Source organism: Calonectris borealis, chromosome 3, assembly GCF_964195595.1.
Source record: "Calonectris borealis chromosome 3, bCalBor7.hap1.2, whole genome shotgun sequence".
In the NCBI taxonomy this organism is placed as follows: Eukaryota; Metazoa; Chordata; class Aves; order Procellariiformes; family Procellariidae; genus Calonectris; species Calonectris borealis.
In genome coordinates this window covers 48,025,956-48,042,629 of record NC_134314.1, presented here as the reverse complement: position 1 = coordinate 48,042,629, position 16,674 = coordinate 48,025,956, and the positions used below count along the sequence as shown (strand labels likewise).

Below are 16,674 nucleotides of genomic sequence, written 5' to 3'. Positions count from 1 at the left end.
ATTTCTTCATCTTTCCCTAAATAGGACCATACCACTAATTAATGGGTGAAATCCAAGTACCACAACAGAACTGTACTTTCCATTTTCAGTGCTCTTACATTCCAAACACTGTTTGGAAGACATGGTAAAACAATAAAATCACAAAACATTTGACACAAAAATGGGAGGTTTAAATCTAAAAATAAATATTCTACATTGAATACTCTGATGAGCTGTAATTACAAAACATCATACCATAAAAGACATACTAAGTACTGCTCCAAACATAGATACACCTTATTATGAAACACATAGCAATTATTATGAAACACTGGTAGTTAAACATTCATTATGGAAGGATTGTTATGAAATAGAAATCTTCTTAATAAGACACTCTAGGTGGAATCTATTAATTTAGTGGCATACAGTCCAACAGTTTCACAACACCAGGACTGAAAAATACATCATCAGCTGTGCAATACCTAACTTACAATCTGTACTGAAAATACATAGTCAGCGCTATGCTGCAAAGTCCTCTTCACTACCACACTTCAGTTAGCAGTATCTCCCTTTACATGACAGATACATTTTGTGAATTATATTCTCAAAACGTTGTTTTACTTTTGAATAATGTTCTTTTCTCTTTATTATTCAGCAGATTACATTTTTAACTTAGACATGTTTCCCTATATGAACTATAGTGTTAGAAAATGCTATCACATACTATTAATTCATTCTGCATTATGAATAAAATCTGTAGATTGTCTTACATAATCCTAGATTTTTTATTTCTAAATGTGTTATCAATATTTGATTATACAAGTTAAGACGTATTGACAATCTCTAGATCTGAAGGCTGATATAAACTATATAAACTTAGGTGTAAAAAAGGTATTTTATACCACTCTACAAAAAACCAAACTCCTCTGCTCAGTATAAAACATATTTCATATTGCTTTACAATGAAGATAATAAGGAATTTATACTGCTAGTCACAAAAACAGACAAGTTAAAAAAGTTCAGCAATACTGGTCTACTATGTGATGCTTCTGTTTTTTCCAGTTCTGCTAGTGAGATCAAGTGACTGAATAGCTTAATAAAAAAAGGCCTAAAGAAAACGTATCTTTCCTACAAAATATGACAAGACACGTTTTCAAAGCATAAGTAAGAACTCAGCCATACAACTCCTACTAACATTACTGGGAGCTGCCTGTCAAAAGCACTGTGCATCATGCTGAAAATGTCCTTCAGTGAGAACAATAGGGTTAAAACTTCTGGACATACACATAAATATTTTACATGAGGTGTTTCACAGGATGACATTTGTGATTTATGCTCAGCTGTGCTTTCAGAATGACCAGTATCACAGGAACACCTCAGAAATGAGTTTACTCTCTGGTTATATAGTCCACCAAAATTTACTGTTCTCTCAAGAAACTTTCAACATAAGTCTGTCTCTTTAAAGCAGACTTTTAAAGAAGGCACATAAACAAAGTTATTCATTACAGAATATGTTTCAGTATTATTTATATCACTTCAATACCTCATGTAATTTATGTACATGTGATCTTGCTAAATTACTTTTAAATAGGTTTCTAAAAATATTACCTCTCTCCTTAGTAGAGGAATGAGACAACTTCTCCAAAATTAAGCGGACAGTATCAAAGAAAGATGGAGAACCCTGATATCAACTGCAGCACAATAGGAAAAGAAAAATATGAAGATCCTACTGTGTACCACAGAATGAAATAATAAAAATCTTGGGGCTGAAGTGAGACTGCATTATCAAGTCAAACATATGCTTCTAAAAATCATTGCTATAGACAAAAAAAAGAATCTTATTAAAGGGATAAAAGCCAATATAGTTTATATATATTTGATTTTAAAAATATTTAGAAGTGACTACTAGGAGGAATCTGCAAAAAAGATTACATTTACACCCCTGGGAATCGCTAATTTACTGTTTGAACTGTGTGTTCTAGCACACAATTAAAAAACTTAATATTGTTACCCTACTTCTAAGATATTAATCTAGAGAAAGTAACTTGTTTTGTAAAAGGTAGAGGCTCAATTTGGACATCTAGGATTAACATGGGCAGCTAAGTACTCCATTTGAGATTAAGCACCATAGCATCAAATGAAATCAGGCTAACAAAGCAAAATATGTCAACCCCTGTCTTTCTAAACACAGCATAATGGGGAAAAGACATTTCCTAAAATTTCTAGTGTCTCTAAATTTGTAAATAAAAGAAGAAAGCTAGCTAGCATACTCAAGACTTAGTGACATAACAAACTGGAGACTTAGTATGGCAGTGGAGAAAATTAATAGTGAGAATCCTCATCATTAATTATTCTTCTGTACATCATGAAGTTAAAATATAAGAGTATGAAAGTAAGAAAATTTTTGTGACTTTTGACAATTATTAGTAAGAAAAAGATTATAACAATTGCCAAAAAAATCACAAAAGTTGACATGTTACCTGGCTATGACAAAGAGCACACAACTGACACCCAAGTAAGCCAGCAGAATATACATCCAGATATCAGGGGAGAGAGGATTCAGGAAGGAGAAGACGCCCGGGTTTGTACCATTGGGCTTGCGGTACAAAATACTTATTCCAAGAGTCATAAAGGGCTTGGAAAAGTCGATGACCTTCTCTCGAACATAGGTAATTGCCAATGGTGCAACTGCAAGGTCAGCTTTCTGTTAACAAAAATACAAAAAAAGAAACAGGCCGTAAGTCAGAAGAAACAGGTTGAAGCAGACAATCAGATTAGGCAAAGCACAAACTTTACACGGAGAAGGTTTGTTCTCATCCTAGGTAGGCTGAAATTTAAAACTCTCTTCTCCCTATAAGTAAGGAAACCGATTTATTCTACTTCCTGTTTGCTAAACTGACATAAAGCATTTAGAGAAAATTAAAAGCGCTATTACAGGGGTAGAAGCAAAGAAAAATATCGCATCTTGCAGAAAACATGAACATCCATTATCACGTTTTTTAAAACTTTAAAACATATCAACGTATGTTTTCTCTTTCTCACTCCATGGTGCTCGTTAGAAGCTAATATATTTGTGAAGCAGATGTGAATATGCTTGTACAAGTGTAGGGAAAGGGTCAGGAAGCAGTTTTGCTTATTTTATCATAAAAGTATTGTTACAAAATGAAGAACATTTTCAAATGGGAAGTGTTACACCTGACAGGTTGCTACAGGGAGTAAGTTCTAACAAAGTACAACTGTCTTACTAGTTTGCAGAAATCACTGTGAAACTTGTAGATAACTGACTATTAATAAATTGCAACATTTAAAATGAAATCATACAATAGAATGTATTGTCAATTTACATTTAGTTTTAGTTATTATGGCAATAATTCATAGGAAATTAATAAATGGTCTATACTATTTTTTATTCAAAACTTAATGGAAATCATAGTGACAAGAAATCTATAGCATCTACTTTTTAATCTCTGTCAACAGCTCTTGAAAGACTACTGTACATGTGTGTATGTGTATATGGGTGCGATGTACATGTGCACGTATGAAAGAGGGAAGTTCAGAGCAAGAAGTTGTACAGTACAAGACTTGACAAGCTGTAAACTAAGAATTCCTTGTAAACTATATGTAAATATAAGTATGTAATGACAGAAATGGTATAGCTACCGTGAAATACAGTTATCCAAGTAACAGAGCTGCAAATAACATCATTTTCAGAATGCCTGTTCTAAACAAAGATCCAGAGATCTTATTCCCAATAAAATCATATCAATTAATACATTTATATATTTTATTTTGCTCGGTTGGTGTTGTGTATACTGTGTAACACTTAAAATCCCACACAATGTTATAGCATTTCAATGTTCCGTTTTTTTTGTTGTCTCACCTTCCACAAAGTTCTACTATAGTCTATTGTTGATATGAGCATTTATCATATAATTAGATCTACTCTAGTAAAGTACTTCTATGTTACAATGTGAAACTCTGTTGGCACTGTTCATTTAATTTGGTAAGGGTTTACTGGTGAAAAACATGACATACGCTTCGTTTTGATTGGTATTCAGAACTTATAGGTACTAATCAGGCCAGTAAGGTTTTATTCCACAGCAGCTGAGTTTTTATGGATCACGTCTTATTGATGATATTCCAACTGATGCAGAAAGAAAACAGTAAAGTAAGAAACTAAAACTAATTTGGATTAAAAGTTACAGGTTAACATGTAGAAGTTTGAGAAACAACAACTCAAGCTATTAGTTTGAGAGGCAACTAGCAGTCCTTACCCTAAGAGTCTGAAGCCAACTCACTAGAGACTGTCAAAAGATGCAGCTTCCCAAATACAGAGAAAATAGGTCTTTTGGAAGGCTATTGGCAATTGTGAATTTTGGTCTTAAAATATTAACAGAGCCTTAATGAATAACAAATAATTTATTTTAACAAATACTATAGGAAATCCAACCCTTAGTCATTAGATGAAAACAAAATGGTATACAAGTGAATATAGGTTGTAACTATCTCCAGTGAAGCAAAGCTCTAGGGAAGTTGCAGATGAAATTAAGAAGATAACCAAACAAGAAACAATGCATGTCTCATATGACAGAATAGGACAATCAGATATCCCAAGCTGGGAGGCACAGATCCAAAATATAGGTCCATATTTTGATATCTCAAGTTTTTCTTCAGAGCTTTAGTAACTCTGTTTCAATATTCTTGAACTAGTGTATCACCATAAGAACAAAAATTAAGCATCTCAACAAAAATAATATCCAGAGTCTTTACTGACTGAGGAAACAAAAAGCTGCTAGAATGACTGACATAAAAATATAATACTGCCACATGTAACCACTTTTGCTAATTAGATATATGTTCTCCAAAATATACAATTCTCTTGGCAATTATTTCATTCTGAAACGGCACTACTTGAAAGTAAGAGAAATAAGGAGCCAAGTTTCCAGAATTGTAGTACCAGGGTCTCCTACACTCTTCTACAATGAAGACATACAAGTAAGAGAATTCTCTTTAGTTAATTTCTCAGGATTAATTGGAGAGGAATAATGTAAAATTAGGATTTTATCAATCTATATTTATCATCATTTAAAAATGAATACATCCTAAAATGGTTTTCTGATAAGTTCCATAACAAAGAATATTTGTCTCACTTGGCAATGATGTATGATTCCATTTTTTAGAATGAATGTATGTATGATTCCTTTTTTTTAAAGGAAAAAAAGATTTATCTATCTGAAAGCATGATCCTAAATAGCACTTATTCTTGACCTTAGAGTACTTGAGATGAAGGTGTTTTTATGACAGCATCCAAGGACTGGTGAGGATAAGCTAGTTGCTACAAAGAAAAATTCTGCGCCAACTGAAGGTTACAATAGCAATTAGAAACAAGTAAGTCTGACAAAGACATTCCAACACACGGCGTGGTCCTGAGTAAAATGGAAGAGTTGTACAGCAACACAAGCAATAGACATACCATGTGATGAAGGAGCGCACTGCAGACAATAATGCCAACAGTAGATGGCAGAGACTGGAGAAAAATACTCCTCACAATAAATTCTTACTTTAAGTATGTCAAGTGTGAGGAAATCACAATCCTGCATTCACTCCACCATACAAAGATATGGCATGATAAACTGGAGAATGGCACTCACATTCTGCATCCATCTTGACAGTTTTTCAAAGAGAGGTTCTCTAGCAAGGAAGAGAATGTCCAGGACAAAAGGGAGGAAGAAACAGAATTTATCATACTCTACAGGACACTTTTCAAAGTCTACTGAACCACTGACAGTTATTCCTACCCTGCTTTCTCAAAGTGCATCAGATATTTTGAACATTACTTTTAACAGTACATTCTCAGTAGTACTTGATCTTCCATCTTCACCCTCCACCTTAAAGGGCAATGGTATTTTCTTCTTTGATACTAGTAGTATATGCACTCTCACTATGGTCTACATTCTACATTACTGCAGAACTCTGTAAGCAGGGATTGCCAGACCTCCCCTTCTTTTTGTGCCATATAAGGACTCCACATACTCTCTTCACAGCCTTATAAAGGTTTCCTTGTCTTGCTGCCATGTGCAGGTGTAGAATATTCACTCACCAACAAACAACTCAAGGTATACACAACTCATTTCTGCTACAGAAACCCCGAAGGCATGCTAAAATCCAACTCCTTTGGTTCTTCATTTATATTTTACTTCCAAGCATCTTGTTGACTAACTATTTTACATAAAGTAAAATTTAAAGAAAAAAGGGGGGACATTTTTTTCGGTTGTACAGGGCTGAAATTTGGTACATAACCTCTAAGAAGACAAGTTTTAAAATTATACTGAATTCAGTCTATGCATGCAGCTGCAAATAACTTCAGGAAGAAAACTGCACATAAATGTTGAGTAATGCATGGGCCATAGCATGTATAGTAAGTTGGTATTTGCAGATACTGATGTTTTGTATGTGAAAATTAACTCTATAAAATGCAACCCAGAGAAACTGCCACATTAATTTTTGGGGAAATTGAACTTTGAAAGCATTTAATATCTTCTACTAATAACGTTGGGGAAAAGAAAAACAAACACTGATTGAATTTTCTTTTGATGATACGTTTCTGAAAAACTTTTGTCTCACCTATTTTATTCAAAGGAATTAAAAGTTTAAATACAATCTAGACATAGCAACCACAAAATGGCTAATAGTTATTTTTAATTAGACTCTACAGCTACAAAATATTCCACCATAATAAGGGAGTTATTTAGCCTATGTAAATGGAGTCTGCTTTTTAGCCTAAGACCCTAAGTCAATATGTAAACTTCAAATTTTTCAGCCACCTCAAATTTTTGGGATTGTTAATCTGAGAGCTGAATTTCAGTTACATTCCCTTTGGAGAAAATGCATCCCTCAGATAAACAGAGGAAGGCTAATGCCAAGCTTCAATTCTTTAAACACATTTAATGGGTTCTTAATGCACAGAGAGCTTACGCATTATTCCTGTTCACAGAAGTGCATTTCCCTGTCACTGATTTGAAAAACTAAGAACTGTAGTTTACCTTTAAGCTTGTGATCTATCCTAAACTGGCTTGTTAATGCTGCTACATTATAGAAAATTTTACACCCTGTGAAAAGCTTTTGGTCTTGACACAAGATCTTCATTTCCTTTTGAAACAACTGGGACTTTATTAGGGTTTTATTATTTTTATTTTAACTAGCCACTTACATTATTTTGATATAAATTGGTTTTCATGTTTTTCTACTACCTTTTATGGGGTCATAGGAAAATTCAGGTGGGAAGAGACATCAGGAGGTCTCTAGTCCAATCTCCTGTTCAAAGCAGGGTGTACCGGGTTTGCATGGCAAGGTTTTGGCAGCAGGGGGGCTACAGGGTTGGCTTCTGTGAGAAGCTGCTAGAAGCTTCCCCTATGTCCAATAGAGCCAATGCCAGGTGGCTCCAAGATGGACCTGCCGCTGGCCAAGGCCCAGCCCATCAGTGATGGTGGTAGCACCTCTGTGATAAAAAAGCAGGGGGAAAAACCTGCACAATAGCAATTGCAGCCAGAGGGAGGAGTGAGAATATGTGAGAGAAACAACTCTGCAGACACCAAGATCAGTGAAGAAGGAGGGGGAGGAGGTGCTCCAGGCGCTGGAGCAGAGATTCCCCTGCAGCCTGTGGTGAAGACCATGGTGAGGCAGGCTGTCCCCCTGCAGCCCATGGAGGTTAACAGTGGAGCAGATATCCACCTGCAGCCCATGGAGGACTCCACACTGGAACAGGTGGATGCCTGAAGGAGGCTGTGATCCCATGGGAAATCTGTGCTGGAGCAGGCTCCTGGCAGGATCTGTGGACCCATGGAGAGAGGAGCCCACGCTGGAGCAGGTTTGCTGGCAGGACTTGTGACCCCATGGGGGACCCACACTGGAGCAGTCTGTTCCTGAAGGACTGCAACCCATGGAAGGGACCCACGCTGGAGCAGTTCATGAAGAACTGCAGCCTGTGGGAAGGATTCATGTCGGAGAAGTTTGTGGAGAACTGTCTCCCGTGAGAAGGACCCCACGCTGGAGCAGGGGAAGAGTGTGAGGAGTCCTCCCCCTGAGGAAGGAGTGGCAGAGACAACGTGTGATGAACTGACCACAACCCCTATTCCCCGTCCCCCTGTGCCACTGGCAGGGGAGGAGGTAGAGAACTCAGGAGTAAAGTTAAGCCCAGGAAGAAGGGAGTGGTGGGGGGAAGGTGTTTTAAGATTTAGGTTTTATTTCTCATTACCCTACTCTGATTTGATTTGTAATAAATTAAACTAATTTCCCCAAGTCGAGTCTGTTTTGCCCGTGACAGAAATTGGTGGGTGATCTCTCCCTGTCCTCATCTCAACCCATGAGCCTTTGATTATATTTCCTCTCCCCTGTCCAGCTGAGGATAGGAGTGATAGAGCAGCTTTGATGGGCATCTGCATCCAGCCAGGGTCAACCCATCACACAGGGTCATCTACATGATCAGACAGGTTGCTCTGGGTTTTACCCAGTCAGTTTTGAAAACCTCCACGGATGGAGACTACATAACCTCTCTGTAACCTGTTTGTCTGTCCACATAGTGAAAAAGTTTCTACAGACAACTGGTCGAGCAGGTTGCTTAGAGACGTTATGCAGTTTCCATCCTTGGCGGTTTTCAGTTTATGCCCATTGTCTTTTGTCTTCTTGCCAGGCACCACTGTGAAGAGCTCGGATGCATCTTCTTGATAACCTCCTCACAGGTCCTGGAAAGCTGCTACTAGAAGTTGTGACCTTTGCCAAATGTCAGTAATATATCATAAAGTCCAAAACAAGTCCAGACCAGATAGCTGAGTTTAGATGTCACATCTTCTTATTTGTGGGATCCTGACTTGTATAATTTAAGATTAATTGCTAACAATATCAACTTGTTAGATGCAACTTTAGCAGTTGTTGCTTTATTAACATAATAAAGTAACACACGATGACAATTTCAATAAGTACTGGCTCAAGTTACACATTTATTTCTAACCGCTGAGCTGCTTCTCAGTATTTACTGTTCAGCAACAAAAAGTTACTGAAAGACAGGAGGTTTACTCAGATTCATGTTACTGACAGTAATATTGCATAGCTGTTTCATTTCTTTAGACATTCTTATGTCAGCATGGCTAATACTTTTCTTGGCAAAGTCTTGAACAGCTCTGGTAACTCATGATTGTGTCAACTACAAGCCCTCAAGTATTTAGAGAAGGGTCCTGATCAAGTAACCAACAAGATCACCTCCCTAGAGATCTAGATCTCAAAAAAAAAAGCAAAAGGTTCTGCAGAGGAAATCTGCCTGCTGTCCACTACTACAGAAACAGCTTGCTACATGAATTCAACTAGACAAAAACATTTGGAATCCTTTCTATAATGGCTTTTAAATAGTATGGAGCATACCTTTTGATCAACCTAGCGGTGTCTAGAACTGACTTTTGGTATTGTTTTCTGTTTGTTCGTTATTCTTTGAATGTTTAGTCAGGGAAAAATACTAGTATCAAAACCATCAGGAACTCTGTAATTAGTTAATTTATATCATTTCTTTTTATTCAAGGTTAGTAAACCTAGGAATTTTTCTAGTTCATTCTCATTTAGCTACGCCAGCATGGATTAGATTTAATAGCTGGATAGATGCAATATGAGTACCCATTCAAAATAGTCACAAAGTTTCTATCTGTTGATTTATAGGATGTATGTAAGAGGACTAGAGGCAGTGGACCACAAAACTACACTTAGCAGGAAGATGGATGACAATAAGTTACAACAAGAAGAAAATCTCAGCCTTCTTATCACTTCACTCCACCAGAGTTTTCTACAAAGGTCTCTTCTAATGGTTAGAAGAGCAAGATTCACATACCACAGAAAGAGCAAACTGCCAAAGACAATATTTACAAGACAGTGTACATATTGTGGCTTAGGGTTCAGGAAAGGGAGACTCCGCTCTTAAAAAAAAAAAAATTAAAACATTTAAGAGTACTTAAACTAATTAAAATGTTACAGTTCTTCTTTACAGTTTTCACACTCTTTTTTTCCAAAATTTTATTTTTGTACCAGAAACGATTACTAAACATGAAAATTATTGGACACCATGCTCCAGTGCAGCTTCCTGAAATAAAATGCAGACGTAACATTGATTCCTTGTTTGTAGCTAACATTTTTATCATTATATTTTCCAGATTTACCGCAACTCTCTGGCAGGTTTTTTTTCCAGTTGTTAACCAGCTATGTCACCTAGACTTTCAGCTACTGCACTCAAGACAAAAAAATTCAACACTTTTTAATTTTTACATAAATTCTCTTCTCAAATATATGGGGTTTTATCAAATTGTTTCAGTGAGTTCATTTCATCATGCAATCAAGTTTGACTTGTGTCAAATTTGACTTGCTCCCACTTTTCAGTATCACTGTCATCTCCAATTTTTTGCAAGGGAATTAAAATGATTAATAATGTTTTTGCATATCATTTGGATGGGAGCAGATCACTGCAGAATATACTAACTCTTATTGATTAACAGTTCTCAATTGACAACTTTTTGAAATCTATCATTTTATCAGCTTAATTAATTAATGGGATAAAACCCATTAAAATGGGTCAAAGGAGATGATTCTGCCCCTCTACTCTGCTCTGGTAAGACCCCACCTGGGGTACTGCGTCCAGCTCTGGAACCCTCAGCACAAGAAAGACATGGAACCCTTGGAGCGGGTCCAGAGGAGGGCCACAAAAATGATCAGGGGGATGGAACGCCTCTCCTATGAAGAAAGGCTGAGAGAGTTGGGGTTATTCAGCCTGGAGAAGAGAAGGTTTCGTGGAGACCTTATTGTAGCCTTTCAGTACTTAAAGGGGGCTTATAAGAAAGATGGGGACAAACTTTTTAGCAGGGCCAGTTGCGACAGAACAAGGGGGAATGGTTTTAAACTAAAAGAGGGTAGATTTAGGCTAGATATAAGGAAGAAATTTTTTACAATGAGGATGGTGAAACACTGGAACAGGTTGCCTAGAGAGGTGGTAGCTGCCCCATCCCTGGAAACATTCAAGGTCAGGTTGGATGGGGCTCTGAGCAACCTGATCTAGTTGAAGATGTCCCTGCTTACTGCAGGGGAGTTGGACTAGATGACCTTTAAAGGTCCCTTCCAATCCAAACTATTCTATGATTCTATGATTCTGTGAAATCAAACACTCATCTCCTCCAGGTGTATTTTGATGCAGCCATCACAAGGACTAGACTTTATTTTAAAAAGAATCCACACACTGAAATTCTCAATGAATTGTTAAATTCCAGTGTCTGAGGCGTTAATTAAACAATAACAAAACATGGTCTTTTTAGAGAACTCCATCATATATGAAATAAAAACAGAAGTGTTTTTATATTGTGTAAATTCTCAAAACATTATATATCATGCAATGGTTTACACATGCCGTAATTATAAAAGAATGGCTAATACAGTACATTTTTTATTACTTAAAAATATTGTCACAAATCTAAGGAAGAAAAATGTTAGTGTTTTTATGCACTAGATCCGAATTTAGTTCTGTTCTGCCTCGGGTATATTTAAGCTAACTCATTTGAAAAACTCATTTCATTTCTTTAAATTCAATAAAGCTCATCCAACCTTTAGGTGTTATTTAAATACTGAAGATACCAGGATAAGCTTATTAACAATCAACTTTAATAAAAATAAAATACAAATCCTAAGGATGAAATCTGTGGTGGTTGAGGTAAAATGTGTCTGATATTTATAAGATGAAATCTATGAAACACTTAAAAATGTCATTACTGTTATAATTTATTCTTTGCATTATGTGAAGTTCTGCTTCATTCTGGAAGACAGAGATCAACAAAAGGGTACAAATACATAATGAATAAGAACACAAATATAAGAAAAAACATTGATCAGTATGACAGGCAGATGTAGACAAATTCCTAGCCTAACTACTGCCCAATTAGAAAGTGGATGGATAGTTAAGTAACAATATTTATGGATGACACTAAGTTATTCAAAGTAGAAAGACTATAAAAGAATTACTCTATGTCAACCTGCACAAAAATAAGTGGAAGACAGTAAATAAAATGAGCTCAGAACAGGAAACAAGGAAATGATTCTTCACATTAAGTATAGTAAAGCTGTAAAACTCCTTGCTTTTGGAATCTGTGGTTGCCAAAACTTTAAATGGTTTCAAATAATTGAAGAAAATTCATGAATACTATTTTATACAAAAAAAAAAAAAACCTATCTTATAGTTCAGTAAGATCCTATTCACAACTCACTGGTGATGGGGTAAATATCACTACATTCTGTTCATCCTCATACAATTTTCTTGACATTTCTTGTTGGCTAAGAAGGAAGTCAGGACACTGGGCAAAATAGCTTTTACTATGAACAGCTATAAGGAGGGGAGGGGGATGCACGTAGACACAGTTTTGCATCAGTAAATAGTTATATATCTTACCTAGCATTACAAATCTAAGAAGGATATGCTGCAGCTTCATACAAGTGTGTATTTTGCATCCAATTAAGTTTCAAATTTCAGTCATACCTTCTCACTTGAACATGTTTCTTCACGTATTTTGAAGAGGGAGCAATAGCTCACAGAAACTTATGGATTTGTTATGTTTATTTTCAAAAATAGATTTTGCATTAATTTTTACCCTATAATCCCTGACAGTTTAGCTGAATTTCATGCATTAAATGGAGGGGATTACAGTCCATGCATGTCTGCACGGGGGGGGGGGGTGTTTGAGATGAGACAGAGAGAGAAATGATGCAGGGTTCTTTCAAATAAGAAAGGCCTGACAACCAATCACTTAATAAATTATCTGTTTTAATAGGACATAATAAAAAGAGGAATATAGATGCCGAATAAATCTCACATCCTTTGTGATGCAGGGAACCCTGCTTATGTGCAGCACTGGACAGATCCCAGATGGATCTTCCCCTCGCACACTGTGCAGATCCTGTCTGTGGAGAGGCTCCTCCTTCCTCCCATGCCATGGTGCCTTTTATTTTGTGTAATGAACAGAATCATATATCTTCTCCTGACAGGCTGGAGTGTTGTCACTGTGATAGCTACAAAGCTCTCAATGCAATGCGTTACTGTGAAAAAGTTCTTCAGCCAACTAAAAGAACCATTATGTTCCCAGGTCCTTGTCCTTATGGGGGACTTACTACACCAATATTTGCTGGAAGGACAACACAGCAAGGCACAAGCAATCCAGGAGGTTGCTAGAGTGTAGTGATGATAACTTCCGGACACAAGTGATGAAGTAGCTGAGAAGGGGAGGTGCTCTACTGAACCTCACAGTTACAAACAAGGATAAATAGGTCCGGGATGTGAAGACTGGCAGTAGTCTTGCCTGCAGTGACCAAGAGATAGTGGAGTTCAAGATCCTGAAGGGAGGCAACATGGAGAAAAGCAGGATTATAATCCTGGACTTCACGAGAACAGACTTTGGTCTTTTCAGGGACCTGCTTGGAGGAATCCCGTGGGAGACAATCCTGGAGAGAAGAATGGACCCGGAGAGCTTGTTGATTTTCAAGGATGATGATGACCTTTTCCAATCTCAAAAATCATTTATCCCCACTTTCAGGCAGTCAAGAACAGATGGCAGACCTGCATGAACAAGGAGCTCCTGACAAAACTTAAACATAAGAAAGAATACCAGAGGTGGAAGCAGGAAGAGGTGACCCAGGAGGAATATAGCAACTGTCCAGGCCTGCAGAGACAGGGTTAGGATAGCCAAAGCCCACCTGGAGTCGAATCTGGTGAGGAACATCAAGGGCAAGAAGGGCTACTATATGTACATAAGCAACAAAAGGAAGACTAGAGAAAATGTGGAACTGCTGCTGAATGGGGCAGGGAACCTAGTAAAAAAGGACATGGAGAAGGCCAAGGTGCTCAATACCTGCTTCACCTCAATCTTTACCAGTAAGAAGACTGGTCTTCAGAAATCCCAGGTCTCTGAGACTACGGGGCAAGTCTGGAAAAAGGAAGAGCTAACCCTCAGTGGAGGAGGATCGGGTGAAGGAACATGTAAACAAACTGCACATACACAAGTTCATGGGACCTGATGGAATGCACCCATGAGTGCTGAGGGAGCTGGCTAATGTCAGCCAATCTCAATTATCTTTCAAATGTTGTGGAGATCAGGGGAGGTTCCTGAGGACTGAAAGAAAACAAATATCACTCCTGTCTTCAAGACAGGCCATTCAACATCAAATTAATTCCTAGGAAAGTGACAGAGCAAATCCTGAAAGTCATACTAAGAACAAGAAGACAATTGAATGTTATCAGCATTGATTTATAAAGGGGTAATCTTGTCTAACCAACCTGATAGCTTCCTACACCGAAATGACTGGCTTTGGTGGATGAGTAGAGAGCGCTGAATGTTGTTTATCTTGACTTTAGCAAGGTTCTCAACACTCTCTTCCATACCAATCTCAAAGACAAACTGACAAAGTACAGACTAGATAAGTGGATGATGAGGTTAAATGAAAATTGGCTGAGCTGTTGCACTGAAAGGGCTGTGATTAGTGACATGAAGTCCAGCTGGAAATCAGTCACTAGTGGTATACTCCAGGGGTCAACACCAGCACCAATACTGTTTAACATATTCATTGATGACCTGGATGAAGGGACAGAGTGCACCTTCAGCAAGTATGCACATTATACAAAACTGGGAGGTGTGGCTGATAGACCAGAGGGTTATGCTGTGATTTAGAAGGACCTCAACAGGCTGGAGAAATAGGCAGACTGGAACCTCATGAAGTTCAAATAAGGAAAATGCCAAATGCTGCACCTGGGAAGCATAAACCCAGGCACCAGTACTAACGCTGGAAGGATGGTGACCAGCTGGGCTGCATTACGCAGAAGCATTGCCAGCAGGTTGAGAGAGGTGAGACCTTTACTCAACACTGATGAGACACATCTGGAGTGATAGGTCCAGGTTTGGGCTTCCTAGTTCAAGAGAGACAGGGACATACTGGAATGAATCCAGCAAAGGGCTATGGAGATGATTAAGAGATTGGAGTACCTGCCATATGAGGAGAAACTTGAGAGAGCTGGGACTGTTTAGCCTGGAGAAGAGAAGGCTCAGGGGAATCTGATGAATGAATACAAATAACTGAGAGGGGGGAGAGGAAGCAAAGAAGACAGAGCCAGACCCTTCTCAGTGGTATCCAGTAAAAGAAGAGGTACTGGGCCCTAATTGAAATGCAGGAAATTCCATTTAAACATAAAAAAACACTTTTTATTGTAGGAATGGTCAAACATTGGAAGAGGTTGCCCAGAGAGGTTGTGGAGTCTCCATCCCTAGGGATAGTCAAAACCTGATGGGACATGGCCCTGGGTGACCATAGTTGGCTATGCTTTGAGGAGAGACTTGGACTAGGTGATCTCTAGGGTCAGTTTCAACCTCAACAATTCTTTGATTCTGTAGTGTAAGTAATTTCTCTTTCCAATTCTCTACACACACCTCTCTGACAAAACTGCAATTTTATTTCTATTCTGGAAGCAGACAGAGAAGAGTTTGCAACTAGTGAAACTAAGTTTGGCATATAGTCTCCTAAAACTTTATGTAATATTGTTGTTTTCCTGTTAAGCTACAAGTGGTTAAATAAATAGATAAAATAATTTTTAAAATTACAAAGACAACCACAAATTGCTCAAATATTACAAGAATTTAAATACTAAAATATGGCATCTATCTTATTTCTCTTAGTTCTTTATTACTGGTTTACAGTTGGGAATTACGAGAAAGGGGAAAATATTCTTGTCTGATGGCTACACTACAGAACAATTTTCTTAAAGATACTTCAAATTGATAAATTTAAACATTTAAATATAGCGAATAATTCAACAGAAGTTCTAGAGATAACATGATATCAAGTTAGATACAGGATCATTAAGTCTGGAATTGAAATGTGCTATTTCTCAGTCTCTCAAAGCATGGTTGGTACAATGGCACTCTTTGCTGGGGGCTGGTTCTAGTTTTCTGATTCAGGCATACTCGAGTGACATCTGAAATCTTTCTTCTGCTGTAATCTAACCTGCTACTGCTTTTTCAGCAAAATTCTATCACCTTTATGCAGGTCTCTAACAGCAACAGGACTAGAATCATAGAATCATAGAATCATTTAGGTTGGAAAGGACCTTTAAGATCATCAAGTCCAACCATTAACCTAGCACTGCCAAGCCTACCACTAAAACATCTTTTAAATACTACACGTCTTTTAAATACTTCCAGGGATGGAGACTCAACCACTTCCCTGGGCAGCCTGTTCCAATGCTTGACACCTTTTCGGTGAAGAAATTTTTGCTAATATCCAATGTAAACGTCCCCTGGTGCAACTTCAGACCAAAGAGCAATGACACTGTGTTTCTATGGTGGCTTTTCCTAACTAAAACTGTCCCATCTTTTCTTTATTATTACACTGTAACAATGATCTAAGTGTAGATCTTGCACTAGTTTCGCTTTTACATTTTGGAATTATGAAATACTAGAGTATTTCAATAGCTCTTTTAAGGGCCAGAAGGATCATTTTCAAAGTAACTTGAAAATCATAAGACATGGAGGTGACAGGGCTGAATGTTGCACATGACATTTTGAAAGAGCTCAATTATTTTTCTACCCAGGTAAGTTTAAAAACTAATAAAGATAATCAATTACCATGCATTTGAAAAAT

The 16,674-nt window shown here is 37.5% G+C and overlaps 1 protein-coding gene across 1 annotated transcript in view; it reads right to left on the bottom strand.

The window, feature by feature from the left end:
• The window catches only part of GRIK2 (glutamate ionotropic receptor kainate type subunit 2), a 452,815-nt gene that overhangs the window by 148,438 nt on the left and 287,703 nt on the right, over window positions 1-16,674 (bottom strand). The window contains exon 11 of the mRNA XM_075145571.1: window positions 2,460-2,683. Within this exon, the coding sequence (XP_075001672.1) occupies window positions 2,460-2,683 (224 nt within the window). The remainder of the gene's footprint in view (window positions 1-2,459; window positions 2,684-16,674) is intronic.